At 54.6% G+C, this 24,682-nt stretch overlaps 1 protein-coding gene across 1 annotated transcript in view; it reads right to left on the reverse strand.

Moving 5' to 3' along the window:
* Nucleotides 1-1,080: 1,080 nt before the first annotated feature.
* Radil (Rap associating with DIL domain) overlaps nucleotides 1,081-24,682 on the reverse strand; it is a 101,071-nt gene continuing 77,469 nt past the window's right edge. Inside the window, exons 6-15 of the mRNA XM_004671322.3 lie at nucleotides 12,253-12,413; nucleotides 8,915-9,027; nucleotides 8,338-8,575; nucleotides 7,666-7,838; nucleotides 4,700-4,850; nucleotides 3,598-3,773; nucleotides 2,931-3,282; nucleotides 2,047-2,186; nucleotides 1,671-1,810; nucleotides 1,081-1,446 (exon numbers count right to left, since the gene is read on the reverse strand). Of these exons, the coding sequence (XP_004671379.2) occupies nucleotides 1,341-1,446; nucleotides 1,671-1,810; nucleotides 2,047-2,186; nucleotides 2,931-3,282; nucleotides 3,598-3,773; nucleotides 4,700-4,850; nucleotides 7,666-7,838; nucleotides 8,338-8,575; nucleotides 8,915-9,027; nucleotides 12,253-12,413 (1,750 nt within the window). The 3' untranslated portion in view covers nucleotides 1,081-1,340. The remainder of the gene's footprint in view (nucleotides 1,447-1,670; nucleotides 1,811-2,046; nucleotides 2,187-2,930; nucleotides 3,283-3,597; nucleotides 3,774-4,699; nucleotides 4,851-7,665; nucleotides 7,839-8,337; nucleotides 8,576-8,914; nucleotides 9,028-12,252; nucleotides 12,414-24,682) is intronic.

A 24,682-nucleotide genomic window follows, 5' to 3' on the forward strand; every position in this document is an offset into this window, starting at 1 on the left:
GGACCCAAGTTCGACTCTCCAGAACCGATGTGAGACGCACAAGGTGACATGCTCACGATGTGGCACATATGTCTGGAGTTCGATTGCAGTGGCTAGATGCTCTGGCGTGCTAAGTCTCTCCCCCCATGTCTCTCTCTCGCTCACACACACACACACTCACACACACACACACACAGAAGAAAAAATACTAAATTGGACCTAGCCTGACATGGTGGATCATGCCTTTAATCCCAGTACTTGGGAATCTGAGGTAGGAGACTTAACATGAGTTCAAGACCAGACTAGAGAGTGAGTTACAGGTCAGTTTGGGCTAGAGTGAGACTGTGCTTCACTCAAACAAAAAGCAAGAAAAGAGTTTAAAAATATAGGAGCTAGGCATGGCAGCTTATGCTGGTAATCCCAGCACTCAGGAGGCCTGAGGCAGGAGGATAGAATGCTCAAGGTCTGCCTGGGCTACAGAGTGAGTTCAAGGCCACTTAAGCTACTTAGTGATGTCTCAAAAAAAAACAAAAGGTAAAAATAGGGTTAGGGATATGGCTCAGCAACACAGCACTTGCCTGTGGCTCAGTGGTAGAGCTCCTGCCTAGAATCCCCCAGTGAGAGGTTGGGGGCGTGGCTCAGTGGTAGAGCTCCTGCCTAGAATCCCCCAGTGAGGGGCTGGGGGTGTGGCTCAGTGGTAGAGCTCCTGCCTAGAATCCCCCAGTGAGAGGCTGGGGGTGTGGCTCAGTGGTAGAGCTCCTGCCTAGAATCCCCAGGGAGGGGCTGGGGTGTGGCTCAGTGGTAGAGCTCCTGCCTAGAATCCCCCAGTGAGGGGCTGGGGTGTGGCTCAGTGGTAGAGCTCCTGCCTAGATCCCCCAGTGAGAGGTTGGGGGAATGGCTATAAGTAGAATGCTTGCCCAGCATGTTCAAGGCCCCTGGTTTCGATCCCTAGAAATGCAAAGAAAACTACACTGTACCCCCACCCTGTCCTATGCCCGAGTGTACTCGGGGCTTCTCGTGCTGGCAAGGAGGGAACCCCAGTGGCCTTCCGTGCTGTCCACTTGTGCGGGGCCAGGAAAGCAGATCCTCACATTCCCACTGTAAGAATATGAAAGATAGTTTATTGAATCTAAATTCTCCATTAAAATCTTTAAACAAAAGCTCTGTAAGAAAAACAACTTAGTGTCATCTCTCATATAAATAAAATATACAGTAAGATGTACACTAGCAATAGGTCCTCAACGTGAGGTCACAACACGAGAACTACTTTGGTCAGCTTAGAAGACCAAGGACTGGCTTGATGTGAGTTGGCCGATGAATGAGGCAGGTTCTAGTGGTCGAGGCAACAAACCTCAGGCCCACTAGGGAGGTGGTGTGCGAAAGCGGATTTTCTTGGCTGTTTCCACATCAGACTTGGCAACCAGGAACCGCATCTTCTTGCCCCCCTGTCGGATCAGATCCACGGCTCTGAAATCAGTAACGGAAGTGAGAGGGGCTAGGAATAGCCAGGTGAGGGCATGGCCCGACACTTCCGCCTCTGTTCCCTCTCACACTGGGCGCCGTGCACAGGGCGAGACGGGTCTGGCACAGGGGAGGGCATACCTACTTCTCTCCCTCCCAAAAGAGCACACCCCGCTTGCTGGTGGCCCTCCCTGACACCCCCGGTGGCACGCACCAAGTGTGGCAGGTACCTCAGGTAGCTGACGCCCATCAGGCTGCTGCCATTCACCTCCAGGATGCGGTCTCCCAGGGACAGCCGCCCGTCAGCCGCCGCAGGACTGCCGGGAAGCAGGGTCTGGATGTAAAGCCCGGGGACACCCAGAGGCGTGTGCTGGGGAAAAGCAGGGGCCTCAGGACTCTGCCAGCGCTGACTCAGGCTGTCTCAGGCAAGGCCTCTGACACCCCCACTCTGGGAACCTATGGGACCCATGCCTGCAGCCAGTCAGGCTCACAGAGCGTGGTCCCCACGCACCCCACAAAGGAAGCACTGAGTAGGGAGGCACAGCCGAGGCTCCTCGTAGGAGCCAGCAGGGTGGGGCCAGGGGACTGAGGTCCTCAAGTCCTCACCATGCCATCAATCAGGCCCATCCCCAGCCCCGAGGGGCCTCGCTCCAGCTCCACCATGAATACGTAGCAGAAGTCTTCGGGGCTCGAACTGTGGCTGGAGGAATCCAGACGAGGTTCATCTGTGGCTGTGACAGTGTCTCCTGGGTGGGCAAGAGGGGTGAGGTGGTCATGGACTGAAGGCCAGTGTCCACCCCAAAAGTCAGGACACAGGAACCTCATGGAGGACAGGAAGTATTTCTGGAGCCCCAGGAAGACACTAGCTGGGCAGAACTCGATAGCAAAGGTCGAGGACAGGCCCATCTGTAAGCCACACTCATTCCGTGGCTGCCACAGGACACTGGTCCCTCTTAAGCTGTGTCCCCCGGAGGCCCGGGCCTGGCACAGCCTCACGCACTGTCTTGTCACTGCACTGCCCTCATGCTTCGCCCTGCACACCTCTAAAGACAGCTCCAGTTTACACCCAGAGGCCTTGTGCCTTCTTCGGTGACAGCTCTAGTGTCCTCTGAGGTGCCCGGGTGGGGACCTGTTTTGAGTTCCTGTCTCAGGCACCTGAGCAGGTAGCTGGCCTGGCCTTGTTCTGCCAGGTGGCCCCTGCCCCCATCCCTCCAAACTCAGCAGAGTATCAAGGACACAGGACTGGGCTCTCATGGAATCGGGTGGGGAGGTCAAGTGGGCCCTGGGGGGCCCTGCTGCATGTGTGCACGTGTTCACATGCCTGCACTTGCTGGCACACAGCTATCCAGGGGCATTTGTGCACGTGTGCCACATCCCCCCATCTCCAGTGAGGCACTGGGGGGCAGGCTTTAATGGAAAGCCCCCAATGGCACCTGCCATCAAGTTGCGAGGTACAGCCTAGGGCCAGAAGTGAGCGAACCAGGCCTCACCTTCTACACCCACAGCAGCGGAGCTGCTCAGCCCATTCCCCTGTCCTTCAGAAAGGGCTTTTCCATAGGGGCCACCGGCATCTGGCCAGGTGGGGCCTCCTGACTCCAGGCCCCGTGGAGTGCTGGGAGGCGTGAGCAGGCAGGAGGAGTCGGTGTGCAGGGAACCCGCCTGGGTGCTCTTGTGGCCCCCTCGGCCAGGATGCCTTCCTAGATGACCTTGTGCCCTGGGAGCTCCGGGAGCAGGAAGAGCGTGTGCAGGGGCGATGTCGACGGCTCCTCTGCTGGGGTCTCTGTTAGTCAGGGGACAGCCTTGGCCTTCCAGGTGCCCCTCTGGCATGATGTGGTACACGCCCTGAGACAGAAGGATGCGAGCTGAGGTGTGGAGGAAGGGCTAGCCAGGTGGGCATGCTTCCTCCCAGTAAGGAAGGGGCACACCTGCAAGTTACCAGCAGGACACTGGCCTGCCAGGCTGTGCAGGGTACCAGGCATAAGCAAGGAAGGCCAAGGGTCTGTGCCGTCTCAAATGGTAAGAGAAGCGAGGTCAGTGTCACGCCCGGCCTGTGCCTGCGTCCACCTCAATGCCACGTGAGAGCTGCCTTAGCTTCATGGCGGCCGGTGGCTGCGTGTGACTTCATCTCACCCCACCCACCTCTCTATGCCACTTTACCTCGATGCCCATGCTGCTGGCACTGGTCTGGCCCCGCAGGCCCCCAAGGAAGTGGTGGATGTAGAGCAAGTGCTGGTAGACGCTGCTGTCCAGGTGGTCGGCCTCCAGGTCCACCTGGAAGCCCTCGCTTGGCAGAACAATGGGTGGGGGGTTCTCATAGGACTCCAGGACGTCTTCTGCAGGAGAGCAAGCCGGAGCTCTGGAACCTACCTGGGGCCTTGTCCGCCCCTCACGGAGCTGCTCCCCCAGCCCAGATTGGGAGCACTGGACAGGCAGGCTGCGCTCGATCCCCACCCACTGCACACACGAAACACTGGGATCCCAGCAGGCCGACCAACCCCAGCCCGGTCTCATTCCCCCTGAATCCCCAGCAGACTGCCCAAGGTGACCAGATTCCCACGCATGTCACCAGGAGCTGTGCGCCTCTGGGGCACGCTGGGCTGTCACTATGTACAAATCCAGGGTGGACAGCAAGAATCATCTTGTGAAGTCGCCTCTGAGCTCCCAGCAGATCCTGGTTCGAGGCAGGCTTCTCACACCTATCAGTAAGTTCAGGGGAGCGCCCAACCCAGCCAGCAGTGACCAGAGGGCGGGGAAAGCAGGGGAGCTCCTGCTTACGCCTCATCTTCGGTCCCTCCCTTTGCTTGGCTTACTGTTGTAATCCAAACCCATGAAGATGTGTGCATGACTTAAAAATAAAAACGCATGCACGCATCTGGCCACATACAACCACATGCTCCATGCAGAGCCGCGTGTGTGACAGTGGGCACATACACAAGTGGCGTTCCTTCTCAGGGCTAGCTGACCTCACCCTGCTGCTCATTTCCCGGTCAGGTCAGCTGGCTGCCACCTGAGGCTGAACGACTCGAGCCTGGGCTTCCGAACTGGGCATGGGCCCCTGGGTCTCGGGACCACCCCAGCTGTGTGGTTTCCCAATCCTGAGGCAGGAGCAGAGTGGGTCCCTAATGGATGTGCTGGATGTTGGGGGGGGGGTCTCTTGTGCTCCCACCTCTCATGGTCTGGTGTCTGTGGGCTACTTTGGTGTTTTCTGAGCCTGGGAAGAAGCCCCCCACCGCAGTCCTCGACCCCTGAGACGGCTCACCTGACTGGAAGGCTCCCGGGCTGTCCTGTGCTCCTGGCTCCCAGGCACTCATGGGGCCCATGGCCGAGGCCAGCTGGTACTGAGTGAGCAGCCGGTGCAGCTGAGCGGGACCCAGGGCAGGGAATGTGGCCCGCAAGGTGGCCCAGCTCATCTAGGCATGAGGGGGAGCTGGGGTCAGGGTCCTCCAGGGGTAGAAGGCAGTCCCCACCAACAGCTGCAGCGACAGGGGCTCCTAGCCCAGCAAGTGAACCACCTCCCCTCCCCACCCCTGCATTCCCAGCAGGAGCCAAGTGGAGCAGCAGGGAGGTCAGTGAGGGGACAGTATCGCAGATGGCACTTTGAAGAGGGCATTCTGACCAGTAAGCATGTCCTTCACCACAAGAAAGGTGTCACTTTGCATAAACTCATGTTAAGATGTGACTGAGAGATGCTCAGCAGTTAAGGCACTTGCCTGCAAGGCCTAATGACCTGAGTTCAATTTCCCAGGACCCACATAAAAACAGATGCACAAAGTGGCACATGCATCTGGAATTTGCAGCAGCTGGAGGCCCTGGCACATCCATTCTCATTCTCTCATTCTCTCTCTCTCTGCCTCTCTTCAGGCATGGTGGCACATACCTTTAATCCCAGCACTCGAGAGGCAGAGGCAGGAGTATTGCTGTGAGTTCTGAGGCATCCTGAGACCACAGAATGAATTCCAGGTCAGCCTGGGCTAGAGCGAAACCCTACCTCAGTCAGACAGACAGATCTGGGTATAAAAGGCAGAAGCCTCATCATCTAGATGGTGTGAGAACTGACTGAGCTCAGGACGGGAACATGGACTGTCTTAAGCCAAGAGGAGAGCCAGGTCCAGAGAGTGCACCTATAGTTGCATCACTCAAGACGGGAAGCAGGAGATCAGGACCTCAAGGCCAACCTGGGCTACATGAGACACTGTCGCAATTTGAGAAAAACAAAAACAAAAAATAACACACAAACCCTTAGGTATGCATGCACAATGGTGGTGGGGTGTTCCGTGTCCACTCAGGACTGAAGGCAAACAAGCCACATCGTTGGTCACCTGCCCTTCCCCATCAACCCCTCTTCTCCCCAAGCTGGGTGCTTCTTTTCCAGGGCTGAACCTGTTTGCTCTAGAGGGCCCCTCGCGAGGCCCTGGTCAGCCCCTCTCCAGCTTCCCACGGAAGGCAAAGGAGAGGTGCATGCTGGGAGCACGCCGGGAGCCCTCCTTTCGCATGGAGCAGCTCAGCCTCGGGCAGCTCGCTTGCCTGACACCTCCATGGCTCTTCAGAAGTGCCCCTCTCGGTGCGTCTTGTTTGACTCCTGCTCCAGAGGTTTTGGGTGTCCCTGTCCACTATGCCAAGGTTCTATGACACCATCTTGGTAAAGCGGCTTCAAGCCAGGGTGGAGACAGCCTGAGGTCACCTCCAGCTTCTCCTCCATCTGCTCTCAAGCCTTACTGATTGGTCCTTGAGTTGTCCGTAATTCTCTGCCTCTCTTCCTGTTTCTCCCATGTTTGAGTACTGTTGACACCCCCAGGCCTGGGCTTTGACCACCTGGTGTCCGTGCCCCCGGACAGCCTGAGTCTAGTGTTGCTGAGGGAGGGCAGGAGCCGACCCCAAGCCCACACCCTCTTGTTGGCATCCCCTCACCCTTCAGTCTCAGTCCAGTTCTTCTCAGTGTCTGGAGCTCCTAGGGCGGTGACACCCTGTCCCTTCACCTCCAGGCTGGTGTCATGTCAGAAGGGGAACCAGTGGCAACCCAGCTCTCTCCTTTTCCTCCTTCGGCCCCTCTCTGCCCCTGCGGCTACCTCTGTGGTCTTTGTTCTATTTTTTAGGCACTTTACTTTCCTCTATCTTTCAACTCTGCAATTTGAATTTTCCTTTTCTGCCTTTTGTTTGTTTGTTTGTTTTGTTTTTCGAGGTAGGGTCTCACTCTAGCTCAGGCTGACCTGGAATTCACTATGGAGTCTCAGGGTGGCCTCAAACTCATGGTGATCCGCCTACCTCTGCCTCCCGAGGGCTGAGATTAAAGGCGTGCGCCACCATGCCCGGCCATTTTCTGCTTTTGATTTCTAAGAATTCTTGCTTTGTTCATTAAGACAGCATCTCGCTGTGAAGCTCAGGCTGGCTTCAAACTTGTAATCCTTCTGCCTCAGCCTCTGTCGTGCTGGGATTACAGGTATGCACTACCACACTCCAAGAGAATGGTTTACGAGGTTAAAAAAATGGTTTTAATTTACATGTGTGTGTTCTGTGTTCGTGCTGGTGTGTCTTGTTGCTGCAAACTAATGGCCGTCTGGCTTTATGGAGACCCTGGGAAATTGAACCCTGGCCATCAGGCTTTTGAAAATAAGTGCCTGCTGAGCCATCTCCCCAGCCAAGATTTTTTTTTTTTTCCTCGATGTAGGGTCTCACTCTAGCCCAGGCTGGTTCAGAAGTCACTAAGTAGTGTCAGGGTGGCCTTGAACTCACGGTGATTCTCCTGCCTCTCCCTCTTGAGTGCTGGGATTAAAGGCCTGTGCCACCACACCCAGTTACTTTTTTTAAATAAAATTTTAGAAACTATTGGTTCAGTAAGTCAGTCTATGAGAAAAAAATTTAAAGTAGACCCTGTATTTTAAAAAAGTTATTTGTGTGTGTGTGTGCACTCATGCCTCTTGCTGCTGCAAATGAATGCCTGTTTGACTTTATTTCTTTTTTAATTTATTTACTTATTTGAGAGAGACAGGCAGATAGAATGGGCATGCCAGATTGTCTAGCCACTGGAAATAAATTCCAGACACATGAACCATCTTGTGCATCTGGTTTTTGTGGGTACTGGGGACAAGCGCCTTAACAGCCAAGCCATCTCTCCAGCCCTGTTTCATTTTATGAGGGCACTGGGGAATTGAACTGTCTGTCACCCAGTTTGTAAGCAGAACAGCACATGGTCCCCTCCTCCACATTTGTGCCATGGGGTCCTCTTACCTGGACAAGCTGGGCGCTGGGCGTGGCCAGCAGGTGCAGGGTACAGGAGAGCTTCCGGAAGAAGCACTCTGCAGGCACCCCAAGGCCAGCGCTCCTGGCCCACTCCAGAAACTGCTGCAGGCGGGCACAGGCCTGGACGCCCCTGGGCCAGTGAAAGCAACTCAGGGAGGGACCTAGGGATTGAAGTGGAGCTGAGGCCAGGGCCTCCCAGCACCGTGGGACAGGCACTAGGGTCCCCAGAGCACACTCTGTGTCCCAAGAACACTGACAACATCCTGCCTCAGGTTCAAGGCAACACCCTCTTCCCAGGCACGAGAGGAGGAGGAGGCAGGGCCCAGGGTGGGAAGAGCTGCGACAGCCACTGCCTCCTGTCCTGTCACCTGACATGCCACACGTGTGCTGGTGCTTGGCACCCCAAATCCCAGAAGGAGATGGAGGAGCACCGGCCCTGTGAAGAGGGTCAGGGTGAAAGCTTCTGCATCGTGGGCACTGCGAGGACCTGGGCAGCCATCTCAGCCTGGCCTCTTGCAAGCCTGGCAGCAGGCACCAGAGCTCCTGCGATGCACGGTCTGGACGTGTCCTGCCTCAGCTTATCCAGCGCCCAGCACGTGGCCACGGCACGGTGGTCCCTCAGGAGGCAGGTCCAGCGTTCCAGCTGTGAGCCCCACTCACCCTTGTCCAGGACCTGGTTGAGGAGCAGCGTGCCGGAGAAGAAGAACAGGTAGGCGAGCATCTGGGAGGCGACCTCAGGGTGCAGCTGCAGCCGCTGCAGGAGGTCCGAGGCAGCCTGGAACACGGACACAACGCGGCGCAGCTCCTCGGGCAGCGCGGGCCCTGAACGCCAGCTCTCCCGGCGCTCCGTTTGGAATGGGGGACACTCCAGGAGGGCTGGGAGGCAGACATACAGGCACTGGGGGAGAGAGAACCCCAACAACCACTTGCAGGGGCTGGGCAGGGCAGCCTCCCCGCATGCTCCACCCTAGCCTCATCAGAACAGCAGGCTGGGGCGGCCACAGCAGAAGCCGCCTCCAGGGACTGCTGGGAGGAGGGACAGGACAGCAGTGGGCTGCGACTCAGACATGTGGCTAAGAGAGTGCTCCTGGTGAAAGGCATGGTGACCCCAAAGGGCAGACTGAGTTGGAAATGGGAGCAAGGGGCACACCCAGGACAGGAGGGGACCACACTTCCTCCCAGCAGAAGGTGAGCTCCCCCAGCCCCCCTCCCCCCTCGAGCAGCGCAGGCGCCGCACCTTGGAGAGGTAGTACACGCTCTGCTGGAAGGCGTACAGCACGACCTCCTCCAGGGCCGCCATGGCCTCCTCGCTGGCCGTCAGGGTGCAGGAGAACAGCGACTCCTTGGAGCCTGCGGGGCGCACACTGACCGTCAGGCGCTCTGCAGTCAGCTGGCTCCTGGCTGAGCACTCTGCCCAGGGCTGCTGTCTGGGTTCTGAGCCATGGTGAACCCAAACGTGCCCAGACTGCCACACAGGGCAGGTGGAGCAGGAGACCAGTCATGTGGCTCAAGGTCTTCATGCCACTGAGCTGGAGTGCAGAGTCCCTCCCTCCTCCTGTCCTCCCTTCAGCTCTCACACAAGTAAGGCGAATACCCCAGCTCTAAGCAAGCCCTACCCCCAGCCCTACTTTTGCTTCTTATTTTGAGACAGGGTCCCAACTAAGTTGCCCAAAGTGGCTTTGAACTCACTAAGTAGCTCAGGTAGGCCTTGAGCTCACAGCCCTCCTTCCTCAGCCTTCTGAGTAGCTGGGATGACAGATCTGTGTACCAGCTTGTGCTCTCCATGAAAAGTGGCTACCCCACTGTGGTGGATCCTAACCTGGCTCGGAAGGTCACCTCTCACGGGGGGACACGGGTCAAATAACTAGCACAGACACCCTCAGGGAGGCTATCACATCACTGTGGAACCAAAACACCCTTCCTAAAAGAATCACCCAATCTCCACGTGCCCCAGCCTGCACTTAGGTCTGCTGGCCCCAACCACCAGCCCATGAGTGCAGCCCAGGCTTGGGCACTGACTGCACCAAGGGAGGAAAACATGGCACTGGCCAAGACAATGTGCTCCTGACCTTCTGCCTGAGGCTCAAGAGCCTCTCATGCCTAAAATAAACGGCAGAGTGGGCTGGTGGACGAGAAAGCGGGCAGCGTGCCTGTGGGCACGGGAGGAGAAGCAGGAGGAGGAGGCCTCGTAGCGGGCACCAACACATCCACATGGAGGTCTGCGTCGTCCCAGGGAAACACCTGAGATGGCGACCAGTGGCCACAAAGCCTCAGAGGACTAAAACCTGGTGCCCCTTGGGCACTGAGGAAACCAGGCTGTTCTCTACGGAGAAGGCCACACGAGGGTTCAGGGTCCTAAGTGCACACAATGAGCTGGGCCCTTGAGAGGCATCAGTGTCTCCTGGGAAGAAAATCAGGTCAAGAGCAATCGCTCCAGCTCTCAGAACATGCCAGTCTTCCCACGGCCACCGCGCGCAGGAGGCCAGCCGGGCAGCACGCAGGCTCTGACCCCTGCTGCCTGAGAGGGTCGCTGTGCGAGCCCCAGTGTTGCCAGGCTGCACCTCTGAACGCCGGCTTTGAGGGCACCACACGGGGAGAGGCGTCAGCAGTGATCCACCACAGGCAGGCAGGACGGCTCCTGGGAGGTTCTCTGCTGGAGCCAGAACAAGAGGCACGGCTCGTCCCAGCCCCGTGCCAGCAGCAAGCCCAGCTAGAGCAGCATCGAGTTTCAGAGCCTGCCTGCCTAGGCGACACCACTCACCAGGCAGCCAGGGGCGGGTGCAGGTGCCAGAAACTCAAGAGGGAGCCGGATCAAGCTGAGGGAAGGGACAAGGGTGGCATCTACAGGCACAGGATCCCAGGAGCCTCTGAGGCAGGCGGGCTGAGGGTCAGTTCCATCTTTAGGCCTTGTAGGCAGGAAGAGAACATCCCTCCCTGAAGGTCTGGCTGGCCACCTTTAAAGCCCACCAAAAGGGCCAGGGGCAAGGCCACAGTCTCAGATGCCCTATGGGCATGGAAGGATTGCAGTAAGGGGAAGGGCTTGTGTCTCCACACACACAGAAGCCCCGCACTAAAGGCCTGGGAGCCCTGCACAAGGGCCTCCTGACTGTGAACTGGAGGGGAAAGCCATCGTGGGCTCAGCCTCTTTTTTTTTTCTCTCATAACCAAAGTTTGATTTTATTTGATCAGTAGAAAACATCATCAGTGAGTAGGCCACCCCAGTAGGGTAAGGGGTCTGGAGGTAGGATTTAGGCCACCAGGTAATACAACAACTTTCAGGGAAGCTTAGACTGTGCTGGTCCAGGGACCAGATCTGTGTGTTGGGAACCTCTAGTGAAAGCCATGGCCGAGGACCTTGGAGGGGCTCAGCCTCTTAACAAGCAGGGTCGGCAGGCATTCCTCGGCCCACCCCGATATTCAGAGCCCAGCCCAGGCAGCCAGGCAGGCCTAGTCCTTTAGGTTTGTAGGCCAGTGGTCCAAGCTGGTCTCCACAGCCCAGACCCCTCTCCACCTGAGCCTAGGGAGGGTCCCAAAGCAGGGCAAGTGCCTGTCCAAGGACTGGACCCTTTCAGTCATGAGTGGATGCTCAGCCCCTCATCTTGGCCACCTGAGTGTACTTCCTTGCAGTAAATCTACCCAGGGGCATCATGGGTGCGGCCTGCCCAAGACCCCATGCTGGCTCTGACTTCTTGAAATTCTTTCCAATGGAGCCACAGCCATGATCAGTGTCTGCCAGGCCCAGTCCATGGGGACCTCATAGTCTCTGCAACCAAGTGCTGGCCCGTGTATCAGGGCCATGGGTGGCTCTGGCCCCATTTCCCCGGGGAGGGGGGAGGGAGGGCCGGCTCAAAATATGGTCCTATTGAGGGATGTCCTTACCCCTCTCGACTCCATCCAGGGTCTTCCAAACCACCTGCAGCCCCCACAGAGCCCTCAGAAGATATCAGCTGAAGCCTATCTGGTCCCAGTGCCGCCTTTTATTTGTTTGCTTACTTGAGAGAGGGTCTTGTTATGTAGTCCGGGCTGGTCTTAAACACATGATCATCCTGTCTTCTCCTCCCCAGTGCTGGGATTATAGGTTTGTGCCACCATGGCCGGCTGAAATGTCACCTTCTTACACTCCTCTGATACTACCCCCCAGAATCACCCTAGTCACCCCCTTCTGGAGTAGTCTGCGAATACTTCCTACTGTGTTTTGGAAATGCACACTCCATAGGCACACTCCATAGGTGTCATCTCTGACACGATGACGGCAGCACTCTGAAACAGCAGTGCGTCTTGAACCCCACTCTGAGCTCAGGGCAGGCTTGTCTGTCCCCACCACGTGGCCTGTTCAGCCCCAGCCTTCTGCACGCAGGACAGAGCCGGCTACAGAGACATGCCTTCACTTCATGGGTACATGATGGAGACCAGTGCAGGCTGTGCCCCTGAGGTACCAGGCCAACTCAAGCCACCAGCGCCAGCCTCATGAGTGACTCCCAAACAACTGGCACATGTGCTGACATGAAGGCATTCCTGTGCCAATGCCAACTGTGCCAAGGACAGCACCCTGCTGGAGGCCCACATGGCACGCACCTGTGACATCCAGCTCCTCCTCCATGTTCTGCATGTACAGCGGGCACTTCTGCTGGATGAAATACAGAATCTCAATGGCGTTGGACATCCAGAACAGAATATGCTGCAGGTCCGGAATGAGGTCGGCCATGGAGAAGCTGGCCCAGGAGATGGGCTCCTGACTACCGAGAGAGAGAGGCTCAGAGTGAGTGCTGAGTCCACGACACACTCTACCCACACGGGACAGCAGTCCTCGGGGATGCGGACAGAAGCAAGTGCCAAGGGCTACTCACAACGCAAGGGTGGGCGGTGAGGAACACATCTGACACCTGCCCACCAGGCAGCAAGAGGCTCCAAACCCTAGCAAGAAGGACAGCCGGGCACTGCGGCTGTGGGAAAGGATTCTGCTAATTAATTTTACGAGCTCCTCCTCTATAACCAGATAATGAGGCAGGTGTGAAGACTAAAGGAGAGACTATGCGCACACACCCATGTGCACGGGGTGCAGTGTGCAACGAAGCAGGTGTGGCTGCTAAGGAAGAGAGTGTATGTGTGCCGCACGTGTGTGGAGAGACACGGTCAAGCATTTCTGAGTGTGTCTAAGGAACGGGAACAGGAGCACTGCTGGGTCATTTACCGGAAGGCAATTCCCAGAGGAAACAGACAATAACAAGACTATGTGGGGACCAAATACACTTTATCAGGACAGAAAGTCAGGGGAAGAAATTTGTAGGTGACTAATAAGAGACAGCTGTCTTGTCTGGCGGTGTAGCTCAGAGGTTCAGAACTGACAGGGGACACTCCAAGGAGGCCCTACTTTCAATTCCCAGCACCGCAAGAAGGAAAGACGGGGTGGCCATCAGCACATGTTCCTCAAAGACCCGGAGGCAGCCATTAGGAAATCCCAACCGGGGCGGGACTGAGGCGGCTTAGTGGCACAGCGCTTGCCTTGCATGAGGTCCCGAGTTTGGTCCCCAGAACCCACGTAAAATACCAGCGTGGCAGGGCACGTCTGCAATCCCAGCGCTGCAAGGCAGGGACAGGAGGTCGCCTAGAGATCACTGGCCAGTCTAACCTAATTGGTGAGCTCCAGGCCAATGAGAGACCCTCTCTCAAAAGAGAGAGTTCCTGCACGCACACACCTGCACAAACACGCGTGCCCCCCAACACGCACAAAGAAAAGAAAATAATCCGAACTGGACGCCTCACGACAGGTCTCCCCTGCGATCTGCACCCACAGGCAGCCAGGATGGTGCCACATGCCCTTACGCAGTGGGCTGCTCTGTCCACACTGGGCACTGTTCTCACAGTGAGGAAGGTGACAGACACTAGGAGCAGCACTAAGGGAGGCCCTCGGGCAGCTCAGACCCTCCCACAACCAGGGTGGGAAGGGGCTTCTGGCCTTCTCAGGAGGCCGTGCAACGCGGGGCGCCTGCTTCTCTTCCCCCTCATGCTCAGGACTACCTACGCCATCCTTCCCGAGTCTCATACACTAGCCTCAGGAGGTGTATGGGTGTCAGTCACTCTCTGTCACTTGAGCTTTCTTCCATTGTCCCCAGTGGCCTCTCGAAACACCTGAAGGGATGGATAGGACACCCATCCCCAGGGCCCCAGGAGTCTCACCCCTCTCACTCACGACTATGGAGGGCAAGAACAGGACTGGAGGGAAAGAGACACCCTACGGGCCACAGCAAGTCACACAGGAACCAAAGAGCAAGGGAGGCTGTGGGAGGCTGTGTGAAGGGCTCACGGCTCGCCGGGACCCACAGGGCACAGGTCGAAGGTCGAGTACCTCTGGGCCACGGGACCAGGTGAGCAACGGCGTGACTGGCTCAGTGGCACCACACCTGGCACGCAGGGCTCTGGCGACATCGCATGGCTTGCGAGGGGTGCGGGACACTGCGGTGGCGCTGCTTGTGGGGACAAGACCTAGATACGACCAGACGTGCCCAGCAAGAGAAGGGCCAGAACACGGAGCACCTCAGAAAAGAAGGCTAAGCCTCGGGGACCCCCCTGGAGATGCTGCGGTGAGGGCGGGAGGGCCGCCTGCCAGAGGGGCTGGGGGCCTGGGCGGGGCGCACGACCTCCCACCAGACAGCGGAGTGGGCGTCAGCATCACGGTGAGAACGTGTTCCCGCCGTGTTTGTGCAGCAGCGACAGACAAGCCTGCTGGGGGACTACGTGGGGAACCACAAGTTATGGGGTACTCAAACTGCAGAGGGAGGAAGGCAGGGCTGGGAGTGCTTGCGAAGAATTTTTTTTTTTTTTGAGTGGAACTTAAATCACAATGTTAAAATATGCGGATGAAGGTACACATATGCAGAAAGGATACAGGAGATCTAAAAAGACCAATTAATTTTTTTTTCTTGTTTTTTTTCAATGTAGGGTCTCGCTCTAGCCCAGCCTGACCTGGAATTCACTCTCAGGGTGGTCTTGAACTCACACAGCAATCCTCCCACCTCTGCCTCCTGAGTGTTGGGATTAAAGGCATGCACTGCCATGCCTGTCTAAAAAGATCAAATTTCACCTAAAATTAATTTATAAGGAACAAAGAGCTAATTTTCATGATAAACATAGATAAACACCATGCCTAAAATTAAGGGTTTTTCAACTGTTTACCGACGCTTATTTTTTTTTATGAGAGAGAAAAACAAAAGGGCGCACCAGGGCCTCCAGCCACTGCAAACAAACTCCACACATGTGCACCACCATGTGCATCTGGCTTACGTGGGACCTGGAGACTCGAACCTGGGCTCTTAGGCTTCACAGGCATGTGCCTTAACCACCAAGCCATCTCTCCAGCCCAAGTTTACCAACTCTTAAGAATACTCTACAATTTTTATATAGGGACATAGACTTAATCTAAATTCTGCTTACATTAGATACAGGTGATGTCCTGTCCTGGGTGGGTCACAAAGTCATAAACACATATGTAGTTCACATTGTTTGGAGGTCTAACCAGGTTAGACACAGACAAGATCCTATCACCTTGTGTATTACAAATGGGTAAAATAAATTTCCTAGGTAAAAACAAATAATTTCAAAACAGGACAAGAAATGTCAGGATGCTTAGCTCTTTGCTCTGTCACTTTCTTTTGCTCTTGCTTACTGTTACATGTTATTTAAAGTCATGGCAAGCTGGACTCTGAAAAGGGATGGTGGCCCCTTTATCTCAGACCCCATGAAGGCTTAAGCCATGTGTCCTCCAGTACCTGTCCAGAGACAAAATGGCCAGCTGTCTCTAACAAGGAACAGGGAGTGACGCGCAGCATATAACCCTGGCTCTCTCTGTAGTTCTGCTCTCTAGGAAACACTCTCTAACCGCCGTATTTCTACACCCCCTCTCAGCTGAAAGTAGTTCAAGATCTGATGCCATTATCCCCTTTTCTCTAACAGCAGTTAGAGTGTCTTCTCATGACAGTGGGGAATGAGAGGGAGTAGGCAGTTAGGGTGACTGGACCCCTGAAAGTAAAAAGACAGGAATGTCTGCACTTGTTAGAAATCAAGGATGATCTGACTTCTTATCTCTTGCCTAGTTCCCTAGACCTGTTTTTCTACAACCTGAACCCCTCCTAGGAGGAAGGTCTTTTGTACGATTTAAACATTGTGGTTGGTCAAGTTCAGCCCCCCAAACTTGGTGTCAGGGCTAGCCTCTTCCTGAGACAGCCCCTAGCCCTAACCAACCAGCTGACCCTCTGGTTCACCTGAGCCAGTGAACAAAGCCCACCACTAAAAGGTTGTAAACACCTTTGCAAGGGGAGGGCATGCTCTCAGAGCAGCCTGACCACTTGGGAACTTCCAACTGTGGGTGAGTTTTCCCTTGGATGGGCCTGTGCTGAGTTAGGCCAGCTAAAGGGAGAGCCCCCTAGCCCTTACTCTCCACATGGGCTCTTTATCCCCTCAAGATCCCCACATGGTAGGAACTCAAACTTTCTTTTCTTTTTTCCCCAGTTTTCCCAGGCCTCCACATGAGATCTCTAGCCACATGGGTGCCTTTTCTTGGCTCTGTACTTCCCTCAATAGATATAATGATTTAATAGTTACCCTTCTCAGTCATTTTTTACGCGAGAGCGAGAGGGGGAGGGAGGGAGAGGGAGAGAGAGGGAGAGAGAAATCAGCACACAGGGCCGCATACACCACTTTGCATATGTACGACCTTCTGCGCTTGTGTCACTGTGCATCTGGCTTACTTGGGACCTGTAGAGTCAAATATAGGTCCTTAGGCTTTGCAAGCAAATGTTTTAACTGTTAAGCCAGCCCTTCTCAGTCTGTTTTATTCAATTCTTTGATTAAAATTAGAAATGAACCTAGGGTTTGGGGTTCAAGGGCTTTCCTGGACCCTGAGCACCCTGTTATAGGAGGAAGTAGATGGGGTCAAAGGACGCGAGATGACCAGAGCTAATACTCCAGACAGAACCTCAGGAAGTCCAAGCAGCCTGACAGACAAGGTGACCAATGCAAACAGTGGACAGGAGTCTCCGAGGGAGGGAGCTGGATAGAGGGGCAGAGAGACAAGCCTATGTTCAGGCAAGAGGGAGTTGGGGACGGAGAGCCAGGGAAGAGCAACAAGTGTGTGTGTGTGTGCACAGGAGAGGAGGTCAGATCTACCATGCAGGGCCCAACATGCGACTGGGAGAAACAGGCACTTCCTGAGCTCAGCTCAGCACCAGGAAGACAGAACATCGAGCCCGAGCACTGCAGATGACCTTCAACCTGACCTCTGGCCTCAGTGACTAGCTCTATGCTCTGGGAAATGGCACCAGGAACTAGAGTGCGGCCTTGGGATGAGAGAGGTGGCGTGAGGCCACACATTCATGAAGCTCAAGGCCTCTGCCATCCACCGTCCCCCTTGTGGGCAGAGGAGAGGGGATTAAAGGTCCTTACAGGAGCTGTCGCCTCTGCCTGCACTGCAAGCAGGGCCACCTGGCCAGGGGAGGGCCAGAGCTGCACGACAGGCCCTGGACTGCAGGGACTCCTACTACGGGCACAGGGCTAGGGCCCTACACAAGGAAACTCCCGAGGCCGCTCACACCGAGGCCACGGGGACAGGGCTGGGCAAGGGCGACAGCAGCATGGCACAGGCGCGGGTGGTGGGACAGACGACGGGAGACCGCGGAGCAATGGCGTCTTCAGTGGCTGGAAGATGAAAACAAAAACACTGAATGGGGCAGAAGGACAAATTTTCTGACACCAGGACCAAGAGGCGGGTCACCACAGAGCTGCGTGAAGAGCCACTCCGGGACATCAGCCAGGGGAGGAAGTCCCCAGTAAGGGAGCAGCCTGGGAAAGGGTGATGAGAGAGAACACTGCTAATAAAAAACACAACCCAGTCACGATAAACACAGATTGTAAACGCAAATCAAGAGACAGAATGACTAGGGAAATAACAAGGCTGAAACAGGAGCAAAGCAAGCCATAAAGTGAAGCAGGAGGCGGGGACAGGGGACAAGCTGTCTCAGACAGTATGCATACAGCAAAAGACGTCAGTACGGTGAGATGAACTTGTATGCGCAACACACGCCTCTGTGTATGTATGCAGTACGTGTGGTAAGGTGTGTGGCGCAGACGTGTGTGTACAGCTGCCTGCCTGTGTGCACGCATGGGTTGGCCAGAGCACACTGAGTATCCTCCTCTGTGCTGTCTCCTAGGGACAGAGTCTCTCTGAACTCAGAACTGGTTTTGGTTAGGTTGGCTGATCAGTAAGCCCCCATGATTCTCCTGCCCCCCTCCCAGGACAGGGGTTACCAATGTGTGGCCACACTCAGCTTTTTCATATGAGTGCTGGGGAACAAACTATGGGCCAATTAGGCCCTGTCATCAGTAAACATGAACTGCATATAAACGGGTTAAACTTTCCCACTGACAAAGAGAAGCGGGCTGGATAAACAATTGCTTTCAAAAAGTAAAACCGCAGGGCATGGTGGTGGTGGCGCATGCCTTTAATCTCAGGAGGAAGAGGTATCCCCGTGAGTTTGAGGCCACCCTGAGACTACAGAGTGAATTCACATCAACCTGATCTAGGGAGAGACCCTACCTCAAAAAACAAAACAAGCAAACAAAAATGGAAAAACAAGGGCTGGGGGGGATGGCTCAGTTGCTAAGGGTACTTGTTTGAAAAGCCTGCAGCCTGGGTTCAATTCCCCAGTATCCACATAAAGTCAGACACACAGAGTGATGAACGCATCTGGAGTTCGTTTATAGCAGAAAGAGGCCCTGGTGTGCCCCCCGGCCCCCCCTCTCCTTTTCTCTCAAATAAATACTCTAAAATAAAATGCAACAAGACCTGGGCGTGGTGGTGCCAGTAATCACAGCACTTGGGAGACAGACAGGAGAACCCTGAGCGCAGCCCAGCCTGGGAGCACGGAGCTTGAGACAACCTGGGAGCACGGAGCTTGAGACAACCTGGGAGCACGGAGCTTGAGACAACCTGGGAGCACGGAGCTTGAGACAACCTGGGAGCACGGAGCTTGAGACAGCCTGGGAGCACTGAACTTGAGACAGCCTGGGAGCACTGAACTTGAGACAACCTGGGAGCACGGAACTTGAGACAGCCTGGGAGCACGGAACTTGAGACAACCTGGGAGCACGGAACTTGAGACAACCTGGGAGCACGGAACTTGAGACAGCCTGGGAGCACGGAACTTGAGACAACCTGGGAGCACGGAACTTGAGACAGCCTGGGAGCACGGAACTTGAGACAACCTGGGAGCACGGAACTTGAGACAGCCTGGGAGCACGGAACTTGAGACAGCCTGGGAGCACTGAGCTTGAGACAACCTGGGAGCACGGAACTTGAGACAGCCTGGGAGCACGGAACTTGAGACAACCTGGGAGCACGGAACTTGAGACAGCCTGGGAGCACTGAGCTTGAGACAGCCTGGGAGCACGGAACTTGAGACAGCCTGGGAGCACGGAACTTGAGACAACCTGGGAGCACGGAACTTGAGACAACCTGGGAGCACGGAACTTGAGACAGCCTGGGAGCACTGAACTTGAGACAACCTGGGAGCACGGAACTTGAGACAACCTGGGCTACACTGTGAGCTCCTGTTTCAAACAAACAAGGGGCTGAAAACGGAACTCAGTGGTACAGTGATTCTTTTTGTTAATTTTAATTTATTTATTTGAGAGCAACAGAGAGAAAGAGGCAGACTGAGAGAGAGAGAGAGACGGAGGATGGGTGTGCCAGGGCCTCCAGCCACTGCAAATGAACTCCAGACACATGCAACCTCTTGTGCATCTGGCTAACATGGTCCTGGGGAATCGAGCCTCGAACCAGGGTCCTTAGGCTTCACAGGCAAGCGCTTAACCGCTAAGCCATCTCTCCGGCCCTACAGTGATTCTTTACCATTGTGCAAGGCCCTGGGTTCAATCCCTAGAACAAAAAAAAAGGGAAAGGGAAAAAAAGAAAAAGAAACTAGGGGGCTGAGGAGATGGCTCAATGGGTTAAAGGTACTTGCTTGCAAAACCTGCTAAGCCCAGGTTCGATTCTCCAGCACCCATATAAAGCCAGAGGCACAAAATGGTGCATGCATCCGGACCTCATATGCAGTGGCAGGAGGCCCTAGCATGTCCGTTCTCTCTCTCTCAAATAAGCCAGGATCAACCAATAACATTAAAGAGAGCCTCACCATACACAGGTCTCCATCTCAAGAGGCTCTAAGCCAGCAAAGGTCGCACAGCCCCCCTAGAAAATGAGGCCTGGACAACTGGAGCAGAGCCGGCTCCCCTGCTCCTCATGTCCCTCACTACTAACCTCAGACTGAAACACCAAAAAGGGAACACGCAAACCCTTCACTTGTGAGTTCACATGGGAGAGTCAGCACTAAAGCCCCAGTGACCAACAACCCTAGTCGTCAGGGAAGACGAGAGCCACGGCAGCCCCGCCTCCCAAGAAGCCAGGATCAAGGATGAAAAAGCAAGGGCTGTGGAGGATGGGGGGTGGCACCCACTTATGGCACAGATGTGAATGTGCACGACCATTGTGGCAAACCTCAAAGAACAAAAAAGAGACCCTCCACCAGGCCCAACAATCCCCTGCTGGGTGCACACAGCGTGTCTGGAAGACGTCGTCCCCACGTCCATCACTGAACTAGTCACAGGCCACATACGGGGTGAGCCAGTACCCATCCCCGTGTGCGGACTCTGGAGGTGTGGTGCACGCAGACCCCTACCCACCACAGCCCCAGTCACCATGCAGCTGGAGGGCGCGGTGTCAGGAGGCACAAGCCAGGCACAGGAAGACAAGCCCCACAGCCTCTCACTTAGATGTGGGGTCTGAAAAGGTGACGTCACAGAAGCTGGGAAAAGAGATGTGGGCCAGCCGACTTTTACATGACATGTACGCTCTGGTGAGCAGTACTATTTTTTACTGTCTTGGTTTTTCGAGGTAGGGTCCTGCTCTAGGCCAGGCTGACCTGGAATTCACTATGGGGTCTCAGGCTGGCCTTCACCTCACAGGGATGCTCCTACCTCTGCCTCCCGAGTGCTGGGATTAAAGATGTGCATCACCATGCCTGGCAGAGAGCGGAAGAGAGAGAATGACCGTGGCAGGACTTCCTCTGAAGGTTCTGGGCAACTGAACTCAGGTTGTTAGGTTTTGTGGACAAGTGCCTTAACCACTGAGCCATCTCTCCAGCCCCTGGTGAGTAACACTATTAATATTATGTTGAGAAATGTTACCGGGCATGGTGGTGCACACCTTTAATCTCAGCACTCGGGAGGCAGAGGTAGGAGGATTGTTGTGAGTTCAAGGCCAGCCTGAGACTCCATAGTGAATTCCAGGTCAGCTTGGGCTAGAGTGAAACCCTACCTCAAAAAAAAAAAAAAAAAGGAAAGAAGAAAGAAAAGTGCTGAATGTCCTCATTGATGTGAAGTCATGCATGGTAATTACCTAAATTTTCTGGGTGTGAAGACACGTGCTTATAATTCCAGCAATTAGGAGGCAGAGTGGTCAAGGCCAGCCTGGTCAATATAGTGAGTTCCAGATCAGCCAGGACTAAATAATGGGACCCTGTTTCAAAAATAGTTTTAAAAAAGAAGGAACAGATCAGCTAGATTTGGTCTTCCCACAAACACCATGTGGTACATGGGAGACAGGTAGAATATTATCTACTTTATCTGTTAAAAAAATAGAGCCAAGGGCTGGAGAGATGGCTTAATGGTTAAGGCGCTTGCCTGCAAAGGCTAAGGACCCATGTTCAACTCTCCAGATCCCATGTAAGCCAGACACACAAGGTGACATAAGGTCGCACATGTGCACAAGGGACGCATGCATCTGGAGTTTGGTTACAGTGGCTGGAGGCCCTGGTGTGCTAATTCTCTCTCTCTCTCTCTCTTTCTTGTGCATGCACCCACATGCTCCCTCTCACTCTCTCGCATAAATAAATAATTATATATATAATATATATATATAATACATATATTTATATATATATTTATATATATGGAGAGAGAGAGAGAGGGAGGAGGGGGGAGAGAGGGGGGAGATGGAGAGATGGAGAGAGGGAGAGAGCGAGGGAGGGGGAGGGAGAGAGCGAGCGAGCGAGCCGGCCAGGGCTGGAGAGATAGCTTAGCAGTTATGGAACTTGCCTACAAAGCCAAAGGACCCAGGTTTGATTCCTCAGTACCCATGTAAAGCCAGAGGTATAAGGTAGTGCCTGAGTCTGGAGTTCATTTGTAGTGGCTAGAAACCCTGACACACCCATTCTCTCCCTCCCTCCCTCTTCCTCCTTCTCCCTCTCTCTCCCCTCCTCTTTCTCTCTCAAATAAATAAATAAATAATAGAGCTGGGCATGGTGTGGCATGCCTTCAATCCCAGCACTCGGGAGGCAGAGGTAGGAAGATCACCGTAAGTCCTACGCCACCCTGAGGCTACATAGTGAATCCAGTCAACCTGAGCTAGAGTGAAACCCTAAAAAAAAAAAAAAAAAAGAAAAGGAAAAAAAGATCAAGGGCTGGAAAGATGTTCAACCAATGTTGCAATCACCTTCTTACTGCTGGAACAAAACGCCAGGCCAGCAGCAGCTTAGGGGGGCAGGGTTTATTTCAGCTTCAAGTCTTTAGGGGAAGTTTCAAAGTAGAGAAAGCGTGACAGGCTTGAGCAGGAAGCCTGGATCATGTCTCCACATCAGTGGGAATGAAGTGGTCTAACTACTGGGAGCTGGGAGCCAGGCTATGATACCCCAAAACGCGCCCACATTGCCTCCCACAGGGATCTGTTCCCTGATGGCCCACAACTTTCCCAAATTGCACCTGCTGAGAACCAAGTTTTCAAAACACATGAACCTACAGGGAACACTTCATTCAAACCAACCCAGCAGGTAAGCGCACTTGCCAGGCAAGCATGAGGGCTACAGAAAGCCCATGTGATCCCTAGCACCCCCACCCCAGAAACCCCAGTCTTGTGATGGGGAAGATGGCAGGATTTCTGGGCTTGCTATTCAGCCAGTCTGACCAAACAGGCAGCTCTAGGTTCAGTGAGAGACCTTGTCTCAAGGAAACAACGTGGGAGAGTGACAGACAAGGACACCCGCTTGTTCTCCTCTGGCCTCAGCATGCGTGCTCAGGGACACACACCCGCACACACACATGCACTATAATACCCATCATACATACTACATACATATGCCAACACAACACATACACTATACATAGTACATATGCCAACACCACACACACACACATATGCTATACATACCTACCATACTACATACACACACACACAAAAAAAAAACACCAAAACATCAAAATGTGCTGGTTTACCTGTCACCCTGATTAGACTGAGAAGCACCTAGGAAGTAAGTCAGGCACACCCCTGGATGTGTCCATGAGGACACTTCTCAAGGGATGAGGAGATGGGCAGGTCCCCTCTGAATGTCCCACGGGCTGAGGACTCAGAGGGAATCAAAGGGAAAGAGGAAGGCTGCCAGCCCAGCTGTTCCCGCCCTTTACTCCCTGGCCGCATGGGGCCAGCAGCTTTGCTCCCCCACACATCCAGAACAGTCTGCTTCACCACAGCCTAAAGACAACCAGCCAGCCAGGAACTGAAACCTCCGGAACTGTGAACCATAATAAATCTCCCTTCTTCCTTTTAAGTTGCTTCTCTTGGGCATTTTGTTATTGCGACAAAAATGAACCAGCACAGAACAAACCATAGCTCAGCATGAAGGGCTCTGCCCAGGAGGCAGGCAGAATGGAGCCAGGGGGCAGACCCCATCAACAGAGCCCAGCGAGGGTCACGACTGTCAATGCCACACGTATCAGACGTGTGGGGATGTTCAAAGGCACTCACTACTACACAGAGGCGAGAGGGAAGCCTGGTGGGGTGTGAGTGGCTCTAGGCAGGTGTGGGTTCCTGGTGCTGCCTTCTGGAACCTGCCGTGCACTTTGGGGATGGTTCATGAGCTTAAAAGGGCAAAGGAGCCAGCAGTGGTGACCCCAGCACTCTGGAGGCAGAGGTAGGAGGACTGCAGTGAATTCAGGACCACCTGGAGACTACATAGTGAATTTCAGGTCAGCTTGGACGAGAGAGAGAGAGACAAAAAAAAAAGGGGGGGGGGAATGAATAATAAATAAGCATGCCATGGCGTGCATTAGGGATGGAAATAGGATGATTTTTAAACCTTAACACTGAAAATTCTGGAAATACAGCAGGAGTAGCCAATACTAAAGAGCATCTCCTCTTGTCAACAAGGAAGCTGGGCCCACCCTGTACCCAGATTTAGCTCAGAGGTGCCACAGGCCACCCCAGAAAACAGGCCCTGAAATGGAAAGTTCCAGCCCACTTTTACCATCTCAACACTTCCTTAACCCCAGAAACCTGGCTATCCTGGAACAAAGCAAGGACAGGTCCCTTGAGAGGCCCTACACCCCCACCGGGGCCAGTCCTGACTCCTTCCCTCAAACTCCACAGCACAGAGCCCCCCCCAGGCTCTAAGTATGTAACTGGGTTATATTGACTCCAGCCTTTGGAAACTTCCTGGGATCTGCCAAGTTGTCAATTGGCTTTTGATGCAGATGCTGATGCTGCCTCGGGTTGGTTTCTGCAAAGCTCTTGTCAGGCCAGAAGGCAGAGCCAGACCTCCACACACAGGGCCAGATCTGAGGCTGTGACATCATCAGGTACCAGGGCACAGGCATTCTGAGCTCCACTCCCCTGGTGAGGGCAGTGTGCACGGTGGGACCCTGGCCTCTGAGGCCTCAGTCTGTGTGTCCTCATCTCCCGCCGTATAAGGACAACAGTGATCGCATTGCAGGACGCCGGGTCATGCAAAAGCAAACAAGCAGCACATGCTTCGGTTTTGATGGGCCAGGCATAGATGGGAATGGATCCAACCTCTGGGCACAGTGGCCTGATGTAAGGAAGAGATGGCCAGCAGGTGGAGCCCTGGGTCCCCGCGTGTCCAATCCTGTCCCTAGCGGTTTGGTGTTAGCAGGTGGGTGTGGCTTT

This window comes from Jaculus jaculus, chromosome 2, assembly GCF_020740685.1.
Source record: "Jaculus jaculus isolate mJacJac1 chromosome 2, mJacJac1.mat.Y.cur, whole genome shotgun sequence".
NCBI classification, from domain to species: domain Eukaryota; kingdom Metazoa; phylum Chordata; class Mammalia; order Rodentia; family Dipodidae; genus Jaculus; species Jaculus jaculus.